The sequence below is a fragment of the Agelaius phoeniceus genome, chromosome 12 (assembly GCF_051311805.1).
Source record: "Agelaius phoeniceus isolate bAgePho1 chromosome 12, bAgePho1.hap1, whole genome shotgun sequence".
Lineage (NCBI taxonomy): Eukaryota > Metazoa > Chordata > Aves > Passeriformes > Icteridae > Agelaius > Agelaius phoeniceus.
The window spans coordinates 8,620,685-8,641,561 of NC_135276.1; the positions used below are offsets into that span (position 1 = coordinate 8,620,685).

Genomic DNA, 20,877 nt, shown 5'->3' on the forward strand with positions numbered 1-20,877 from the left:
TCCCCCGCCCCGGCGGCTCCCGGCCGCCCCTGCCCGCCCCGGGGTGTGTCCGGCCGGTCCCGCTGCGGGCACGGCTCGGGCCGGCTGTCGGCCATGGCCCCGGGGAAGGCCCCGTGCCGGCGGCGCAGCAGCGACTCGGGCGTGGAGCCGGACCGCGGGGCGCTGCCCCAGGACAGGGACCGCACCGCGCTCTCCCAGAAGAAGAGGGACCAGCGCATCGCGCTCTTCCTCAGCGACTTCGACCAGCAGGGTAGGGCCGGGGCTGCCCGGCTGGGGAGGGAACGGCGGCTCCGGGCCGGGAGAGCCCCGGGCCTGGAGAGCCCCCTCGGGCAGGGCCGCTTGCCCCGCGCCCCGGGTTGGCGGCTGATGGAGGCTCCAGGCGCTCCCACTCCCCACTCGGATTTCTCCGGATAAATCGCTGTTTTAACTTGCTTTTATAGCGCGGTCTTGCAGTGCTTATACTTGGAAACATGTAACAGGCGTGGCAATAAGACCGTGTTTTGTTTTAAAGCCAAGGAGCACATCCAGGAGATGAAGAAAGAGCTCGATTCGCTTTTGCAGACAGCGGAGAAGGCGTTTGCGGTGGAGCTGCTGACGATGCCGGCTGCCGTCAGGAAGATGAAAAGGAAAGAGGTGCTCGGTGAGAGTGCGTGGCCCTGTGCTCGGGGTGCGGGCAGCGGTGTGCCCGGGGCTGCGGGAGAACACCTGGGAACTTGCTGCCTTTCATGGAAAGGTTTGCTTTGTCTGCCCTGTATTAAGCAGATCAGCAGTGCTGTTGTTACCCAGCAGATGCTCGCTGAGCACTCCTGTTCAAGTAGACTGATCTGTCTATACGCAGGGTATGGAATTAGTTGGTGACTAGTCTGGAGAGTACTGTTAAGTGTGCACTTAGGTAATCTTATTTAATGTCTGAAGAGACAAGAAATAATTACAAACCTAGTGTTTTCTGAGTGTAAAACCAACCATTTTTGTTCATCTGAATCTGCTCATCCTTAGCCACCGAGATGATTCTTTTTGTCAATTTGAACTCTCCTGAGCCATTCTAATCTAGTCATATACCTGTGATGATAAGCAAACAAGTTTAATTTTAACTCCCATTGATGCAGAGGTTTAAGATGTGTACACTCAGCATCAGATGTATATTCTAGTGAGAATTGATGTTTCTGGAATCTGCCTTGCAGGTGGAAATTGTAGGGGCCACACAGAGATCAAACCTGAACCTCTTGAAGAACTTGAGTTTACTGTAAGCCTGAGTATGTGTTTTGGTGTCCTTCTGGAGACACTTCTGCCCTAGAGCATTAGCTGTCTGCAGTGCAATGTGAGCGTGTGGTGGTTCTTTGAATGTGGGGGATGGCCTGTGTGCCTACACTCAGGACTCCTTCAAGGATAAACACTGAAATGGCCTCAGATTTTGATTGTTGTTTTGTAGGAGTGACTGTTCTACAAGACTGGAATCTTCTTCAAATGTAACACATATGCTGACCTAGGGTTACCTATTTAACCACTGTAATCCTGAATTACTTGTTTGGCTTCTGAGCCCATAAGAATATTAAGATAAAAATCATGCAAGTAATAGCATCTAAATAAGTCATAATTTCTTGAGTTACAGATTTGCAAGGACGGGAGGAAGTGGCTCTTGCTGCTGCAGTGGTAAGTGTGTGTTTTCAAATCTTATCACAGTTTACAGAATAGAATTCTTCTCTCCCTGCTGTAAATACTTCAGCCAAACGATTTCATTTGGCTGTGTGTTTAAATAGAAGATGATATGAAATGACTCGGCAGCCAGCCATGGTGCAGTTACGAACATTACCTAAAGTTTTAGGATCTTCTGCTGGCAGAAATTCAGATGTTTCCAAAAAAAGCCAAAAAAACAACTGGTGTTTAGCTAATCCCACTTCCTGTCAGTTGCTTTCCTGCCCTTTTAGTTCACTGCCTCTTGTAACATAATATGCATCTACTGGGAAAAATCTGATGACCTTCCCTTGTTGGATAAATATTTTTTTCAGACTGACTGCTCTGTAGAAGACATGCCAAATCCCAAACTGGTGAGGACCAACAGCAAAAAAGGCAGGTCAACTCATTCATATATAGCCTGTGGTTCTTGCCTAATCTTTTTTTTTTTTAACTGGTTTGAATTGAGCATTTGTAAAATGAATGCTAAGCCTGAAGAATACAAGAGGGGAAAGTGCATAACAGACCCCCAGCATTCAGTGTGGAGGATCATGAGCTATGCTGCTGTACAGCATAGCTGTAGATAAGAGCTTCTCTCCTTTGCAATTTATCAGGGGAAACGGTAAGAAGAGACAGAATTAAGGCTTTACAGTATAGCAGGACAGCTAGGAAAGCCACCTCTCTTTTCTTAGGTTTCCCTTAACATTCTGCCCATTGAGCTTTGTAGGAAATACAAATTTTTCTTCACATCCCCAAAAATGCGATATGGAGGATACTACCACTGGGGTGTGATTCTGTTTTCTGTGTGGGCTGAGGGATTATCTGGGGCCTGTTAACTGTCCTGTGTGTCCCAGTGCCTGTGCTGAACACACACTTTGTTCTGATCTGTGTCCCAAGTGAATGACATTGGATGGCACAAGGGCCAAAGCTGTCTATGGGGGGGAAACAGGCTTCAAACACGAGGCTGAAGTGGTGTTTTGTGCTCATCATGAGATCTTTATTTTCCTTGTCTTGCTAATACATTTATAGTTAAGGTAACTACAATTGTTGAATATGAAGATACCAAGAACAGTTCTGCAAAGAAAATAACTAAAAAAGTAAGTTTATTCTGTTTTTATTCAAAAAACATAAGGACTTCATCAGTTTTGACCTGCCACAAGCCCTGCTAGATCCATGAGAAGGCAGGCCAGTGCTCTGCTGTCCGTTGGAAAAGTCAGTTATTTTAAATGTAATGCATTTGAAGTTAAGCAAGGCTAACTGTAAATTATTTTCATAATGAAATATGGTATCTGCACTTCTAGTGACTAATTCACACAGGCTGGCAAGTACTGGCATGGCCATTCTCTTTGACTTGCCAGTAAGTCTTGATGGTTTGAAGAACCATATTTTGTTGAAACTTTATTTTTTAAATCAACCTCGTGTTTAATCCATGTTTTTCTATAACTGAGTAGTTTATTCTTGTCTCTAAACCAAATCAAGTGTTTTAGTTTTGCCATCTCAGTCTGTCTGGGGAGTGTAGCTCCTCAGCCAGACACTGATGTAGCAAGCTGACAACAAATACAAAAAAGATTCTGTGCAATTACAGACTTCTACTGTAAAAAGGCTTAAAAGTTGAAAGGGTCTATATTAAGTGGTTGGTTGTACAGAACTTCAGTAGGAATAACTATGATTTGGCATTATGAAACTTCTTTTAGAATGTATATTTGTGTATATATATATATATCTCAAAGGCAACACTATGGGGCTTAACTACCCTTTTTCAACAGGGAATCTTTACAGTATTGTTTCCTGCAAATACCTATCATTTTGCTTTCAAAAGCTACCTTTTCTAACTGCAGTCTTATATATACATTTTTAGATTTCCAAAACCAGGTCGCTGGTTTCACTGGCCTCTGGTTTAAGTGGCAAACTGAACTCTCTTTCTAGGTAAGACTGATCTTTGATAGCTTATTTAACTCACCTGAATTTTTGAGTGCTGAACACAATCATTTTCAAATATAGTAGCTGAGATTTGAGCCCAAAGGGAATACATCTGATAAGGATTCTTCCATAACCTGAGATGCACTGTGGTGATGTGAAGCTGAGCAAAAAAGCACCTGTAGCTGATGAAGGGATAATGGTGCACAGTTCTGAGCTGAGGGGAGCAGTACAGATTCCCAAAGAATACTAATGGAAGAGAGCATGTAAGGAAAGCATCATTGCTCTGCTAGTACTGCTGAATTGTTCTGTAATAAACACCTAACTTGGGTATTGCAGCCCTCCCTTGGCCACTAACATAAATTATTATTGTGTTCTTGTATTGTTTTAATCCCATATGTCATGTTTACCTCAGGAGGGCTTTTTCACATGTGTTTTTCACACTAGTGCCCCCTGTCATGAGGCACTTCAGCATTCTCTAATCCCTTGTGTGCCTACCTTCCTCTTAGCTAAAACTTTACAGTAGAAGTAGATGAGGAGGAAATAAATAAAAATAGTAAACCAACAAAATAAAACCCCCAGCAAAACACAAAGCCAATAACTACGTTTTTTTAGTGTCTGTTTACTCTCCTGCTAGTGAAGCTTGCAGAAGGTTGCTAAGTCTCTTTGTTTTCATTGCAGTACCACAAATCTCAAAGCCACTCCAAAGGGAGCTAAAAGGTAAGGAGTTTTCAGTTTGCTCTTAATCAACAATTTTGTTCAATACCAAGACACTATACATTATTATCAATCTAGATGTAACAGATCTTTGTGGTCTGCCACTAAATGTGCCAGTAGGGGTGTCAAACCAGTTCCACCTCCTGCTTTGGGTGTGGGTGTTAACTTACATTACATTATTCTGGAGGCACAGGATTTGATGTCCTAACTAAGTCAGTTAAAAAAAAAAGTAATTAGAGTATAAATGCTATTCTCACTATTTACAGACTTGCATCTCAAACTGGTTCTCAGAGCCCAACCTTGATTAAAATGTCACCAATACTGCTTTATTAAAAGAAAAATAAAGCAATCCCCACAAACCCCTCAACCAAATACACTGATAATCAGTTCTTGGCATCTTGAATAGTCAAGATTTTTAGTTAGTATCATTCTGCATACACTACAGAGTTTGCTTTTGGCACAAGCTGAAGTGAGGGGGTGAACAACTTAAATGGGTCCTGAAACCAGAAAGTGGTTCAGTTTCACCTTGGCCTGCTATAAATGTCAGAGGCTTGTTTCCATGCAGAACACACCCAAATCTTACATTTTTAAAGTAAAACAATAACTGTTGTAAATAGAAACTTAGGAATTCTGCATGGCATAAGGCACACCCTGTGCATCTGAGAGGTAGCAGCTTTGGTATTTATTGATATCACCCTCTGTAGTAGACAGATACAGCACATGTCTTATCTTAAGCCCTGAGGCACGAAGTTTCCTCTTTCCAAAACTGTAAACATTCACTGCTGATATTGGAGAGTGGATATTCTTGTTACTGAGTGGCCAAAATGTCATCTTGTGTCACAGGCTTACAAGGTTACTGCAGTGGCAGGCTCATAAAACCTTACCCAGCAGTGCTCATAAGTGCTGCTCATGGTTGGATTTCTGTAGTCTCCTGGCAGAACTGGAAAAATTTAAACATGACTGCCTCTCTCCTAGGTGTATTTCCTACCACTGGCATTTGCTTCGTGCTTGAAAATTTCCAGCAGAGCATAGAAAGTTGACCTCAAAGTAACATTTTCATTGTATTCTAGTGCTGGATTACAACAGACTGTCTCAAGAACTTTACCTGCCAGTGGAAGAGCTCAAGGCATGTTAAAAAGAAGTAAATCAGTACCCCAACATAAAAGTGTTCCATTTGTCAACATTCCCCTGGCTGATGGACAGGTATCTTTTTTTTTTTTAAAAACATTTTCAACTTACAGTAGATGCTCAATACAAATAGTCTGATAGTGATAGCTCTTGCTGTTCCCAAGTGAGATGCTGCTAAACAAAAGGAAAATGGTTGCCAAAGTTCTGCAATGTACAGGGGAGCACATGAGTTTCAGAGAGGTTGGCATGCAGGAAAAATCTTTTAATCTTAGAATTGTTTCTCTTCACAGACACTGTGTACAGCTGGTGGAGACCTCCGTAATATTGATGTGCAGCTCCTGAATCAGGACACAGTACAGCACATCCATAACCTGGTGGTAAGCTTGAACTAGGAGACTTGCAGATCTGTGTGTTCACACACCTGGTCCCAGGCTTTCATGTCACATCCTGTCATGAATCCAAATTTCAACTCTTTGGAGTTTAAGCCTCAACTGGTTGGCATCAGTTGGAGGGAGAGAAGAACTGCTGCACATGGATCATGTGTAAGAGGAACTGCACTTACATAAGCATGTGCAGTTTGGTGACAGTGGAGGGGCCACAGGAGCATAAACTCTTGCTTCTGCAGTGCTCTGGTGGCTGTCCTGCCATGTGAGCAAACTGCCATTCTCTTATCTCTCATTCACAAAGGCTGACAAAGCTACAGCTCAGTTTTGAGTCTTCTCACATTCCATAATTCTGTGGCCCTTGCTGAGTAAGAACTACACACCTGTTAAGTCCCTGCTGCAGTTGAACAGGAACAGCCTTAATGGTTGTGAAGCAAAATAAAGTGGACCAGAGCTTTGTAGCACCTACTGCCCAACCCTCCTGAAGATGAGGGTACGTGGGCTATTGTTTGAAGTCATGGCAATTATCCAGACATGAGATGTTAACTAGTTTACAGTTGTGCAGGTACAGAGACCAGTGCAGCTGAGTCAAGCTAAAGCTCTGGGAGCTGTTCTGTGGTTTTTGTTCTGGCCCTGCCTCTGTAGGCACAGTGGGGAGTAAGTGCTCACTGCTTGCTTTAACAGTAGGGACCTTTCTTCCAAGTTCTTTTGGGCAGCTTGAGCTAAAATGAGTTTTCCTCCCTCAGAGTGAGCTGACTGTCCTATGTGGAAAGGTAACACCTAAACCAAGTTAATGGAACTGTCTAGTGACTACAGAACATTGGTGACTGCTCTTGCCTGCTGCCTCCCTAGTGTTGAAATCATGTCTATTATGTCTTAATAAAGCTGTATACTGCCCAGTAAATGTTTATATATAAGCTTTTATATCATGTGATGTGTCTTATTAAGTTCCTGTTATGAAGGATAGCAAAGCAGAAGAAAATTATACTTTTTCTTTATAAAAGGCTTAGGTTAGGTTTTAACTAAATTGACAGCAAAATGAACAGTAGGCTGTATATAGGAAATAAGTTTCTCTAATATCAACTCACAAATAAACTGAAATACAAGGTACTAAATTTTGGAACAGCCTTAAGACACTTCAATAACTTTAGGTATGTGGTAGCATGTATGAATCTAACACAGGAATAAAATTTATTTCCAATCTTGTGTGTGACATGACAGTAATGTGCAAGATGACAGGTAAAATTAGAATTTATCAGGTGCTGCTGGCAGGAGCCCAAATTAATGCCAGCTGAGGACTGAAGCAGAACTGCCCTACAGTGATCAGCTCTTCCTCCACCCCTTCAACTTCAGCTACCATGAATCCCTTCCTCTCTTCCCCTTCAAAAAACCAAACAATCTGAATGGAGATTAAAGGTTTAGAGTGCTACTCTATTTTGCAAGGACTTACAAGCAGAAGACAGGTGGTGTAGTTGTTTAAGCATTGTAGGTTACAAGGACTGACTCCTTGCTGAGAGCAGTCAGGAGAAAAGATCAGCATGTAACCCATGGCTTCACCAAAAGCAACCCCAAGTTTGAATAAATGAAAATAAAAGACCCACTAGAGAATGCCACATCATAAGTCAGTACTGAAATACAGATCAAACAGTATTTATTTTTGCTTCATTTTTAGAGTCTATAACAAGGATGTTCAGCAACACTCAAATGCCAATGCCTACCCAAGCACATTGAAACCCTTGGAGTTTGTCCCTCCAACCTCATCAATAAAGTGTCAACAACTATCAGAAAAATAACTAAACAAGTCACACTTCAGATTTGTAAAGAAAAGTAGAGTTTCAACTTTCTCACTTAAACAGGAGAGAAACCTTGCTATAGAGGCAGCTTACCAACCCAACACTGTTCATGCACAAGAGTTCCTTAGTTAAGGTCACATTTCTGCTTTGTTCCGGCATTTTTGCCAATTAATAGTAATAGAACTGCAGCTGGAGATTTTAATATCTTCATACTTAAACCAAAGTGCAAACTACTAGAAAAGTAACAAAACCATCTACATTTATTATGTTTCCAGGTTAAACAATTCTTTTTTTAACCTGGAAACATTTCTCTAGGAAGTGAGGCTGAATCAGACTTCGAATAGGATTCAAAGGCTAAGAGAAAGACACCATTATTTCAAAATTTAATCATTCCCCATTTAAGGGGTTTGTTATCTTTAGACTGAATTCGGATATCCTTGTGTTTTCTTCACACAAAGGGGACATGGCTGCAGCCTTCCCTGTGCCCATTTAGTCATCTCTCATTTCAGGAAGAGACTTGAATGTGGCACACAATTGTTATCCAACCTTCACCTAGTCTTAAGGCAGCTTCAGCCTCCCTGTGTTTATAAAATATCTATCATCTACATAGTCTCTTCATACACAGACTAGTTAAAGCCACTGGAAAAGTAAGAGTTACAAGGCAAAAGAAATATATTATACACCAACTGCTTTTATTTAATTTCAGAAACCGTTCACAAGATGGTAGAAAAAAACTTACAACCACTTCTAATTTAGTCTTTCATTGTTCCCAGTCAGCTCTAAACCCATTATGTGCAAAGCCCATTTACCATGCATCTAGATGATAGATACAGGCTATGAAATTCTTGATTCTACTTGTAGCAGCTTATGCAGGTGCAGCCAAATACCAAGCCTCAGGACAAATTGTACACAAACTTTACAATGTAGAATTTGAATTTAAAATATGAAACTTAAAATCTACACAAAACTGGTAAAAATCAAGCACAGATACGAGGACAAACTTAAAACCCATGTGAAAAGGAGTCTCGTCTTCCTTTCAAGTGCTTTATTCTGCTACACAGTCAAAATGAAGATGTAAGCTTGTGGTTAGTTTAAATTACACTCTGTAGATACTATAGACCAATTTAAAAGTTACACATACAGCAATAGATGTCCATTGGTTCATCTGGATTACTTATACAATCCAGCTGGATTGTTGAAAACAAGTCAGGCAAAATTTGAAAGAAAATCCTTGTGCAACTTTTTAGACAAATGTTTACTGGTGGGCACACTGTACCCCAGGTCCATGATGGCTGCTTTCTTCATCAGAACTATCATTATAAGCTTCACGTCTCTGGCCACCACCTGAACCACGAGTGGTATCAAATTCTTGAAGATCTACCTCTTCTGCATCACCAATTACATTGGGAAATTCTGGTCTAGCTGGCAGAAGATCTTCAAGTTCCTGCCCCAGAGAAAGAAATGCATTCAGTATTGCATCTAGAAGACCTAAATAAAGTGACTGGTTTCCCCTAACTTTGAGCAGGTTTGGCTTACAAGTCTATGCTGATGAAAGCCCTGAACTGCAGAGTCATTAAAAGCATTTGTATCAACTGGAAGACACCACTTCAAGAAAACCAACAGCTCCACATATCATCAACTAGAAGTGCAATCAGTAAATACAGTTGCACTCCATGAACTTATCACACAGCAACAGAAAGATTCTCCTCCTGCCCTCATCTGTGCACCATCTGCACAGCTCTTAAATACAGCTTCCACAAATTCATATTTCAAGGGCTATTCCCAAGTAACACATGGCCCATAAAAAAGGTTAAAAGAACTTGCATCTGAATTTAAGCACTGAGAGCAAGCCCATGAGGTATAATACAGGCTCTTTGCAAACTAGCAAGCAAGACACCACATTTATGCTTGAACAGCTACTTACTGAAAGCTTTTCTGGGCTAATCCAGTTATTTTCAGGAAACTGAACATCAAATTTAATGTAGAGATCCCCTTTCTCAAAAGGATTGCGATACTGTGGCATTCCTTCCCCTCTGACTACACGAACACAACCTGCAATTCAAAGAGAAGGAAAGTAATCAACAAAGTGCTGCTGCAGAGCCATTGTCTCTCCATACAGTTCTGTCTCCCCAGCCTGGGCTCAGTTAACAGGACAACAAGGGTGGGATTAAGTGCTGAAGAGTCACAAAAGCATAATCAAAGAAATCCTTATCAGGTCAAGCCTACCTGGTTCAATTACTTTTCCAGGAGGATATTTAACCACAATCTGACGTCCATCAAGGTGCTTAAATGTGAACTGAAATCCACACAGTGCTTCAACAAGTCCAATCTTGTGTGTCATATGCAAATCATTCACATCCCGCTGGAACACCTGGGAAACAAAGGAGATCTCCTTTCTACTACTGGAATCACAACTCCACCAGACTCATTATTGAGAGTTCATTATTATTTATCCTTAGAATTCAATGTCAGAGCAACAGCCTTCGTATGAAGTGAACCTGATTCTATTAATTCAGATGGCTTAACATGCTTGGAAACTTTGTGCCTGACCAAGTGTCATCTAAAATAAGCCAAACCACACCACACACCAAGGTAAGATTCAAATTAAACCAGGCCTGTACAGCAGCCCCAACTTTCACCCCCAACATCTTTCATACAAGCAATCTATAAACAAAACTGACATCAGTTTGACAGTATTGCACCTGCACTGGAGTATATAAACAACATCTTTGTTTTTCAGCTCTCGTCCTCAAGCATTTCTGCTTTAGCTCCCTTGACCTACAGCAGGACTTTGATCACTTAGTCCACAGCTGTCAGAAGAGATCTTTAGGCCACATAACTCAGGATTCTTAATCAGAGTAAATCTTAAAATTTGTCCACTGGCAGACAAATGGACAGTGGACATTTGTCCATTGAGTCCCATCTCAGGAAAAATTTTAAGAACAAAGTCTATCCAGTTTTACTCACTAGGACAAAGTACAGACTGGCAGATTAGCAGTCTTTGGCACACCTTTGAAAAGCTTACAAAGTACCTAATGAGCAGATAACCAATATTACATCCTTAATATATATCTGTAGTTTAAATTTGTACCCCATGCTACTCTGTCACAACAGAAGACTCCTCGAGTGTAACACACAAACTGTTTCTTATTTCACATAGCTATTAGAATTAAAAAAGGAGCAGTCATCTCAACTCTGCCCCACACGAGTTTTAACAGAAGATAAATTGCAATATTTAATTCCAAAGTGCAGTGATTCCAGCATACAGTGAGTATAAGTCTTACCAAACCAGTATAAAATAATAATGTTTGTTTTGTTAAGTTAATCAGCAAAATCACCATTTTGTGTTACTTCCAGAACCAGAGTAGCAGACATAGAAAGCACATTTGGGGGTTTTATCAGGAGTTCCCTGCCACGTCACAAGACATGGAAAAAAGCCACACTTAGAATTTTGTTAGTGTCACAAGCAAAGCAGACTAAAGTGAACATCCTGAATGGCTCTTCACTGCATCTACTGTATCAAAGTCAGTCAGAGCTTATCTGAGAAGCTACCTCTTGCTAGCATTGGGAGGCACCAGAAGCTGCCAGTCCTCTGGCTAAGGACTTGCCCAGTTTTTTCTGGCTCACCATGAAAGCTGTGTTACACACTAGAAATCTATTAAAAGCTATTCCCCGTCTCTCCCAGAGCTGCAACTGTATCAATTACTTTAAATGAATGGCCATCTATAGAACTTAAATATTAACAACTGGAATAAAAAGCATTTAAAAGATCAACTCAAAAGCATTACCTCATTCTCCTTCTCTTGGAGTAAAAGGACAATATCGCCTGGTTCCACACCGGGAGCCTGATCTGCTTCTCCACTGAATGTAATTCTTTGCCCATGTTTCATGCCTTTATCTACATGGACTTCAAGTATTTTTACCTCTTTGATCACCTTCTTCCCTTCACATTTTTTACAGCGGTCTTTTTCATTAATTACTTCACCTAAATAAAGACAAATTTTGAGTTCAGAGATTTTGACATAGTCGCATCCAATTCTTAGGAAAAACTACTTGAAAGCAAGCTGGAGAATTTCCTCAACACAAGTAGTGATTTTGATGTTGCTTTATGAATTCCTCACAAGAGGAAATCCAAGCTTCATTTACTCTAGCTGAGAAAGGGGGAAGGAAGAAAAAAACAAAAGTTCCCTGATTGCCTCATCTTGCAGAATATCCCCACAAGATAGACCTGAGCAAATGCAGCCAGCAGAACTAGTCTTGCATACAAAAACAGGGAAAGAGAGCTGGTCACATCAGATTCACCCCTACAAAGGTAATTGCTGTTTCTAGCAAACTGAAGGGTGACAATCCAAAATGGCTTCAATGCTCTGTTCTACCTCACCTTTATTTTTCCACTGAGCTCTTGTCTCTATACACAGTAGCCAAAGTATTAGGGCACATGGACTGTAAGATTTCGGTACTAAGTGCCACAAGCAGATGCCTTTGGCTTAAAACATTAAGCTTCTCACCTTAAACCACCTTTCTGTGAAACAAAGCATAACATTATGATGAAGTTGAAACTACAAAATATGTAGGTTAGGCATATGAAATGTTAAAGACAACATCATTTATGAAATGTTTTGACAAGTCACAAAATACAACTCTGTTGTGACAAGTAAAATGATCTACAAGGTGATGTTACTCCTCTGCCAACTGCAGAATACATAGAAAGAAATCATATGAAGTGCTGAACTTGCTACCCCTAATCAGAACCAATTCAGGCAAAGATATCATCTTAATTTGAAGAAGTTAAAAATTCAAAATTAACCTACGATTGTCCTTGGATATCAGGAAATGCAAAAAGACAAATAGCTCCTAAAACAGCAACATCTTGGTTTTTACTTTAACAAAAGAGTAAGAGCAGTAAGTAATATTCACATCTAAGTGTTTTAAAAGATGATCAATCCCTACTGCTTGAGCTTCTAGGGTGTTTTTCAGCACATTATACACTGTAAATCTTGCTGCTGTTCTGAGTGAAATGATTTCTCCATGCTGCCACCAGTGAGACGCAGCTGACTGGGAAAGGGCAGAAGTGTCCTGGATAAGTTCCTCCTGAGATTTGAGCAGGAGGCTGGATCCAAGCAAGCACAGTGAGGAGCAGAGCAGAGCCTGGCCTACCTTCTCCATTGCAGTCGGAGCACACGGACTGCATCTGCTGCACCATGCCCGGGGCCAGCTGCCGGATCATGATGCGCACGCCCCGGCCCCGGCAGGCGTTGCACTTCTGAACGGAGCCGGCCTTCCCTCCCTGCCTGCAGCACACAGCACCGGTTGCATCAAAAGGAAGTTCTCCAGAAAGAACCCAGAAATCCCCTGCAGCAGTGGGTTAGCATGCCTACATGCCCAGCTGCACTGCCCATTACAGTTAGGTCCTCTGCTCTCCCACCCTTCCCCCACACAAAGCCCCTGAATAGCTCCAGTTCCATCAACAGCATCATTCAAGTTCAACAATTTGCTGGTCAGAAAACAGGCTCCAGTAAGTCAAATACTGATAAAGATCTGACACAGGAGATCCTTCATTACGCTATCTGCCAACAAAGCAACCAGAGAACTCAAAAATACAAACAAACTTACCCATTACATGCACTACAAAGGACATTCTTGCTAAGTTGTAGTTTAGTTGTCTTTCCATTATACAGATCTTCTAAAGAGACTCTACAAAATAAAGTATTTCTCCTGGGTTATCATTTACAACTTATTTTCCCCATGTAATTAATACACTTGCCTAGGACAAATAAACAAACAACCTATTTTCCTAGATGATATTCCTAACAAGACTAAATCTGCTATCAAAATAAGATTTTAAGCACCATTTTGGCTTCCCCAAAGTTACTGAAAAAAAAATTTCCATACATATCAATCTACACTTGTAAATCTGAACATAGTTTTAGAGAAAAGCTGTAATTTAATCAGAATAAACCAGGTAGGATGGGTTCCTGTGTTTCTCAAGAGGAAACAAGCTTATCTAGAATTTTAGGTGCTATTATACAGTCATAATTAATTAATCATTCTACCAGGCAGGTGAGAAACAAGTCTCTGTAAATACTTCAGACAATAATATTGTCTATTGCATAAATAATAAGAACACATATAGAGTACTTACTGCTGTACTGGGTTTTCCACACAAAAGAGTTTAGTGGGGAGGGGTTAGCATGTCCCCAAGGCCACTTAACTTTTTAGTGTTTCTCCTAAAAGGGTTTGTTAGTGGACAGAAATTTTAACTCAATGTATTGAGTTGTATTAAGAACAGGTTGCCTGGCATCAGTATTTACAAATAACAACAAAATCAAAGCTCATTAATAATACACCATGGAGTACCAGCTACTAAACAAGCAAGCATGTGAAGCTAAACAGACTTCACCAAGCACAGTTTGCCAACCACAGGAAAGATGTTGCTTAACTGAAGTTGTTAAAAGGGACCTGCTCAGCAGGCAAAAACCTAGCCATGACTGCAAGAAGAGATCTCCAAAACACTGATGTGATATTCAAGAATGGCTTTGAATAAATAAACAAAACCAAAGCCACCACACACAATTTTCCATTAATTATGAGGTTCAACCATAGTTCCAGCTGGCATCGCCCTATGAATTCAAGTCTTTCCAGAGCACCTCCACAGACCAGAATCTGCCTGGTGAGTAATATTTGGCTGTTGAAGGCTTTTCCAGATTAGAACTACCAAACATAATTAAGGAGCAAAACAAAGAAAATAAAGCTAACAAAGTGCATAATTCAAATAACCTGGTAAAGTGTTTGGTAGTTTCTAGATTAACCAACCAAGGAAAGTAACTCCAGATGACTGGCCCTTGCTCTACACACAACATGCAGCTCTGAAGAGCAGTGCAGACTGCAGAGGATCTCAACTGAGAAGTGTATCAAGAACAGAAACCAGCAGAGTTTCTACGGTCAGGAAAGCTTCAAGGCACAAGTTGCAGCATCAAGGTACTCACTTGAGTGGATGCACCATATCCTCTCCTCTTCTTCTGCCATTGCGACTTCTGCTCTGGCCACCCATGAAATTGAACAATCCCCCACCAAAGATATGGGAGAAAATATCGTCCATGCCACTGCTGCCACTCCCTTCTCGCAGCCCCTGCTCTCCATACCGATCATACAGCTCACGTTTCTCAGGGTTTGACAATACTTCATAGGCAAAGCTTATTTCTTTGAACTAGAAGAGGAAACAGAGTCAAAACAGTGCATGATAATTTAGAACTTCAAGGCAGCATTCTGTGAGTTTCTCCTCCTGCATGAACACTTATCAATTAAGAAGGTACACAATGAAACACTTTTCCCTCATTTTAACATAACTTATTCTTAGCAAGACTTAAAAGTCAGACTTGGGCTTAGTTTTGTTACATCTTACCATAAAATAAGACATTTTACTGCAAAAATTTGGATATCTTTGTTCTTTACTAGCATAAGACAGATTTCTTATAAATTAAAAAAAGTCCAAAAACCCCCAAGTACACAACAGTGCAGAAGCCACAAGGCAGAATATCCAACAGTTACATACTAACAGCAAAGACTTCAACATGTTGGGCACTTCAAATACACTAACAATTAAGTAGCTCACTGAAATGTATATTAATGTATTTGGCAAATTAGTATCTTTTCATGGTTACCTCTGCTCACCTCTAAGCAGCCATCAGAACTTCAATCTAGTTAAAGATAATCAGCTGAGTCAACTTAATTGGTGATTTTTAAATTGCTTTCAGTGTAACAAATCTAATTCAATCTTCCCACATATATAATTTGGTTTAGGCTGCAGCTGTTTTAAAAATTTCTACACATACATTTCTCCATGTTGGAAAAACTTGAAAAATTGGTAATCTTTTTCAAATTCCTACACAGATGCCATGGCCAGATGACATTATCTCAGGAAACAAGCAGCAGTTTTTTCCTCAGCATTACCTTCTCAACCAATTTGAGCCAACTGCTGCATTTTGTCATGAGGTGCACTGGCAGATTTTGAGATTGGGGAGAAGTTGACCAGACAATACTCCCTCTCACAGTATGCTCAACAATGTAAACAGCAAGCCCCCAACACCTGTATTCAGTTCCTTAGATGCTACTGTAATAGAAAACTTAAAGTATTTAAAAAAAAAAAAGAGTCTTTCTTACTTTATCCCCAGCATTTGGATTCTTATCAGGATGGTATTCCTTGGCCAGTTTTCTGTATGCCTAGTTGAAAGAGGTAGAAAATTATTTAAAATTTGCATTAATCAGTTCTTTTCTGAGAAACTCAAGTAATGTCCTCAGGAAGAAAGAAAATCCTAATAAAGCAAAGTGTAAATATTATAGTGTTTCAAAGTCACTCATACATTGATACGACCTAAAAAAATTTTACATGTATACATTAACCAGACTCACATTCACACACAGCTATGGCACACAATAGCCAGAACTAGTTCTCCTGCTTATCCCATTAACTTACAGGGAGAATCCCATTTGATTTCCATTGAAATGACTTGCTCTTTAGAACCCACTCAAACCCTACACCACAACAGCAAATTTGAACCCGTTTGTCTTTGCCCTCAACCACAGCAGTTCAGTAACAACAAAATGGCTGCCTCAGCTTCCATTCAACCCTAGAAGCACTCCTCACAACAAACATTTCCTTCTTCCCTGCCATCACTAATGGAAGGGTTCACCTCACTTTGAGCTCAGTGTATGAGTTACATGTGCAGAAATGTACAGAGAACTGCTTTTATTTCAGTTCTCTAGATCAGCAGGAGTAAGTACAGCCAAATCCCCAGAAGGGACTTTCCAGGCTGCTTTTTTCTGACCAGCACTCTGACATTCTGGACCACCACTGGTTCTTCAGCAGCCCTTCATCTGTTCTGCTTACACTTGAGAGGATCAAAGCAAACAACACAGCAGGCAGAGACTTCTCCCACCAGAGCTAATGACAGTAGGAACTTCAACCCTTCCTCTACTCCACCTCAACACCCCTCAGAAGCAATCAGGGGACAGATATTAATAAATTACATTGCATGCAGTCTTTTATTTTTCAAATTACACCTATTAAAAGACTCCAGTGATGCAACAGCAAAAAATTGAGGTATCAATTCTTGGATTTTTCAAACACTTTATTTCTGAATAACTGAGCACCTAAAGTAACTCTTCAGAAATACAATATTAAGAGCTTTACACACAAAGCTTTACAGAAACCACAACTTCTCAGCTTCTGAACAAATTTCCTTTTTTTAGATCCATTCAGTTATTTCTCATTATTGAGTTTATCTTGAAACACTCTGTACTTTTGCATGCAATCAAGACATGATAAAGAACCAGTGAAATAAAAACAATGCTGATATTACAAGCCTAATATTCTGAACCACAGTAACTGTGAAAACCAAAACTCATACATCTTACTGGACAAATCACCCATGAGGAACAAAGCATAATGTTCCACAAACCTGTGTATTCTATGTTATAATGGATGGTCTCCATATATTTTAAGTATTACAACCAAGAAAAAAAGCAAAACACCACTAAACTGATAACCTAAGTAACATAATCTAATGAAGAAAAAGGGAGCTTGCAATGGTGATCTTTAAAAAGAGAAAGCCCTCACATCTTTTCTGATAACAGCATTCCAGGCCAGAGCAACTCTTACAACTACCCATGGCCCTAAAGGAAGCCATCATTATTTCATCAGAACCAAATCCAGAATCAAGGTCTACACAAGGTCTACAGAATCAAGGCAACATAGATAACGTCAGTAAAAGTTAATTTAGCCACTGTAAAAGCCTGTTCACTCAGCTCCTTCAGACCAAGGTTCGTTTTAATATTTCTATACTATTATACAGGTTAAAATATCATATTTTAAAGTACCCATGAAACCTCTTAATGACAATAAGGAACACAGGAACTCCTTGGTGTTGCAGACAGTTGGAAAATCTACATTCCACGATTGGTCTAATATGTGGTAATTAATACTGGGTGGTGCAGGCTATGCTAGCAGAAAACTGCTCCGGTTTTCATTCTTAAAGGACACTGATAGCTTTAAGCGAACCCTGTAATAGAATAAAATATTCTGGTGGGCAGTGCCGTATACTAAACACAACCTTCTCAGCGCCTGCCCTCCATCTCCAGCACAATTTCAACACTGCAATTGCCTAGCCCTGCACAAATTAGGCTGCCGCGTGCATGACGGGTAAGGCGCAGTTGTTGGTGCCAGCACCACCCACCCGCGGAAGCCTCTGCTAGTGAACCGTCTGGTTCATTCTCCTCCCTCACGTGGAAGCGGTCATTAAGGCCTCCACAAAAAAAGAAAAAAAAAAGAAAAAAAAAAAGAAAAAAACAAAAAACAGGAAAAAAGAAAAAAAAAGTGCTTTAGACATTACAGGATGCAATTGCTATAGCGACGACCTGGCTCCAAGTTTTCACCTCCCCTCTTTGTTTACATCGCCTTCCCGCGTTCGGCCTGGGAGGAATCGCATCTATGAGCGAAACCGAATCCTCCCCAGGCCTGCACGTGGGGCAGACAATGGCACCGGTGAGGCTCGACCCGCAGGGATTCTCACCCCCGAAGAGCCCTTGCGGCCGCTCACGGCGCGGTGCGGCGGGGGCGGGACGCGCCGCTCCCGCCCGCGCTCGGAGCCCACGCGGGACGCGCCGGGCCAGGGACGCGGCGAGAGCGGCCGGGCCCCGCCGCCCCCTCCTCCCGCCGGGCCCTCGCCCTGCCCGCGGCCTTCCCGACCGCTCGGCCCCGGGCGCGGCCTACCCGGCACCGCGCCGCGCCCGCAGCGCAGCCGCAGCCCCGCCGCCCGCCCCCCGCTCGGCCCCGCTGCCCTCGCCGCCCGCGGGGCCCTGCCCGGCCGGGCCCAGCACCCCCCCACCGCCCGACCTCCGCCCCTCCGCCGCACCTTCTTGAGTTCATTGTCGGAGGCGCCGGGCGGCACGCCCAGGATGTCGTAGAGCTTCGTGTCGGCCACGTTGGCCATGGCGGGGCGGCGGCGGGGCCGAGCGGGGCCGGACGGGCCGAGGGCGGCGCGGGCAGGGCCGAGACCGGCGGCAGGACACGGACACGGACCGGCCGCGACGTCACCGCGCACGCGCTGCGTCACTGCGCCGCGACGCGCGAGGCGCGCGGCCCCGCCCCCGCGGCGGCCCTGACCCAGTTCCGGCGCGGCGCGGCAGGGGGCGCTGTGCCGGGGCCCTGAGGGCATGGCCGGGGAGCGGGCGGCGCTCCGGGAACAGCGGCCTCGGCTGTCCCGCCTGGTACTGCACAGAGCCAGCGCGCTCGGAGGAGACCTCTGAGATCGTCCAGTCCCACCTATGACCGAACACTTCCATGTCAACCAGACCCTGGTACTGAGTGCCCTGTTCAGTCTTAAACACCGTGAGGGATGGTGACAACATCGTGAGGGACGGTTACTTCACCGTCCTCCCTGAGCAGCCCGTTCCAGTATCTGTGAAAAAATTGGACCTTATATCCAACCTGACCATCCCTCAGTGCAGGTTAAGACTCTTCTCTCATCCTGTCACTTACTGCCTGGGAGAAGAGCCTGACCCCACCTGGCCGGGGCCTCCTTTCAGTGAGTTGTAGAGAGTGATAAGTTCACCCCTGAGCTTCCTTTCCTCCAGGCTGAGTCCCCCAGCTCCCTCAGCTGCTCCTCATCAGACCTGTACCCCAGATTCTTCCCCAGCTCCCTCAGCTGCTCCTCATCAGATCTGTACCCCAGATTCTTCCCCTGTTCCATGGCCCCTTCTCTGGACTCCCTTCAGCACCTCAGTGTCCTTCCAGAACTGAGGGGCCCAGAACTGGACACAGTACTTGAGGTGTGGCCTCACCAGTGTCCAGTACACTGGGACAATCCCTGCCCTGGTTCTGCTGGGACAATCCCTGCCCTGGTCCTGCTGGCCACCCTATTCCTGGTACAGGCCAGGGGCCATTGGCATTCTTGGCCACCTGGGCACTCCTGGCTCGTGTCCAGCCTTTGTTGACAAGCACCTCCAGGTCCTTTTGCACCAGACACTTCCCAGCCACTCTGCCCCAGCCCTGAGTGCTGCAGGGTGTTATTGTGGCCAAAGGGTGGGACTGGCATGTGGTCCTGTTGAACCTGAAATGCCAACACTGTTGATCTTGGCCTGAAATTTTGAACCTGAAATGCCACTGTCTGTGCACCCCAGCTCCTGCCTCCCCAAGCATGGCACTGAGGTGCATGGGGCACCTGTACACCAAGCTGCTGCCTGCCCTCGGGCACCAGTGGGTTTTCCTGCAGGGACATATTGCTAAGTGGTTAGAAATAGCACTGGTACCCATCTGCTCTGGTTTTGTGCTTTGCTCCACTGCTGGGATCTGAAGCATCAGTTGCTGTGTGAAGCACAAAGTGACTCACAAAGTGCACCAACCCCAAGGCCCCATCTGGGCACCACTCTTTGCAGGCAAATAAAAAGCTGGGTTGTGTTTAATTAGATGTTTGTCTCTTAAAGCTGGGCTAGGAGAGCAACCACTAAGCCCTTCCTGGGCTGTAGTCTCTTGGTTGTTTGCCCCTTGTTGGGCAGGGGCTGCTGGAAGGCTCTAAGAGCTGTGGCAGGTGTATAGCTAAGGGTGATGGTATGGGGTCTGTATAAGGGCAAACCCCAAAACTGGCTTCCTCCTTTCTGTCTGGGTAAACCCAGGCTGTGCCTCAGAGAGGATGCTCCCTGAGGAAGAGGTGAGCAAGGCTGGGGCCTGAGGAGAGGCTGCTGGGAACAGATTACTGGCCTGACATGTGAGAGAGAACAGAAAAGGCCCTTTCAAAAGATTGTTGTGCTTGTGGCATAGAGATTTGAATAGGTCCCTTGCCTAAGGGGAACAGATCTGAGTGCCTGAAGGTTTCTTCCCTCTTTGTCTTAGGGGTGCCCGTCATGGGGACACAGCCTGTGGTTGCACAATCCTGGGGCTGGATTGGGAAGTACAGTCTGCTGGTGGCTTCTCTGCTGCTTATTGGGAGGGTGTTTTTGGGGCCCTAAATTCCATCAGTGTGTTTATTTGGCCTGTAATGATCTGGTTCAGCACATGATGGTTAATACCTGCCTCTGGGGTTGCAGGTGTGGCAGCAGTCAAGAGCTTCAACAGAAAATGGAGACTAGTTTTGGAGGGAGAAAAAGAGTGGCAGGCAGAGAATGGTGGAAAACAGTCCTATGGACTGTAATTATTAGTCTGGTTCAGAGATGCACAGAAAGAAAGAAAAATCCTTGTAAGGAGAGGTATTTTTCTTTGGTGTTTTTGGAGGCTG

At 43.4% G+C, this 20,877-nt stretch overlaps 2 protein-coding genes across 2 annotated transcripts; one reads left to right on the forward strand and one right to left on the reverse strand.

Moving 5' to 3' along the window:
• LOC129125489 (borealin-2-like) lies at positions 1-6,738 on the forward strand. The gene is made up of 10 exons (XM_054640958.2): positions 1-250; positions 512-640; positions 1,610-1,650; positions 2,007-2,067; positions 2,701-2,768; positions 3,530-3,597; positions 4,270-4,308; positions 5,376-5,508; positions 5,724-5,810; positions 6,563-6,738. Exons 1-10 carry the CDS (start codon positions 94-96, stop codon positions 6,608-6,610), a joined length of 831 nt encoding a protein of 276 aa, XP_054496933.1. The 5' UTR covers positions 1-93; the 3' UTR covers positions 6,611-6,738.
• Positions 6,739-7,445: 707 nt separating this feature from the next.
• Positions 7,446-18,729, reverse strand: DNAJA2 (DnaJ heat shock protein family (Hsp40) member A2). The gene is made up of 9 exons (XM_054640517.2): positions 18,520-18,729; positions 15,770-15,829; positions 14,596-14,816; positions 13,223-13,303; positions 12,767-12,900; positions 11,398-11,594; positions 9,836-9,980; positions 9,534-9,661; positions 7,446-9,053 (listed from the first exon to the last, which is right to left on the reverse strand). The coding sequence occupies exons 1-9, from the start codon at positions 18,595-18,597 to the stop codon at positions 8,865-8,867; spliced, it is 1,233 nt and encodes a 410-aa protein (XP_054496492.1). The 5' UTR covers positions 18,598-18,729; the 3' UTR covers positions 7,446-8,864.
• Positions 18,730-20,877: the final 2,148 nt, after the last annotated feature.

What these genes read in the sequence shown, in the direction of transcription:
- LOC129125489 (XM_054640958.2), top strand. Translation starts at nt 94, where the DNA reads ATGGCCCCGGGGAAGGCCCCGTGCCGGCGGCGCAGCAGCGACTCGGGC. An exon ending in GAGGACCAACAGCAAAAAAG is followed by an intron (nt 2,068 to 2,700) that starts GCAGGTCAACTC and finishes ATACATTTATAG; the next exon opens with TTAAGGTAACTACAATTGTT. An exon ending in AGCACATCCATAACCTGGTG is followed by an intron (nt 5,811 to 6,562) that starts GTAAGCTTGAAC and finishes TTCCTCCCTCAG; the next exon opens with AGTGAGCTGACTGTCCTATG.
- DNAJA2 (XM_054640517.2), bottom strand. Translation starts at nt 18,597, where the DNA reads ATGGCCAACGTGGCCGACACGAAGCTCTACGACATCCTGGGCGTGCCG. An exon ending in CCGACAATGAACTCAAGAAG is followed by an intron (nt 15,830 to 18,519) that starts GTGCGGCGGAGG and finishes TCTTTCAACTAG; the next exon opens with GCATACAGAAAACTGGCCAA. An exon ending in CTCCGACTGCAATGGAGAAG is followed by an intron (nt 11,595 to 12,766) that starts GTAGGCCAGGCT and finishes GTCTTTATTTAG; the next exon opens with GTGAAGTAATTAATGAAAAA.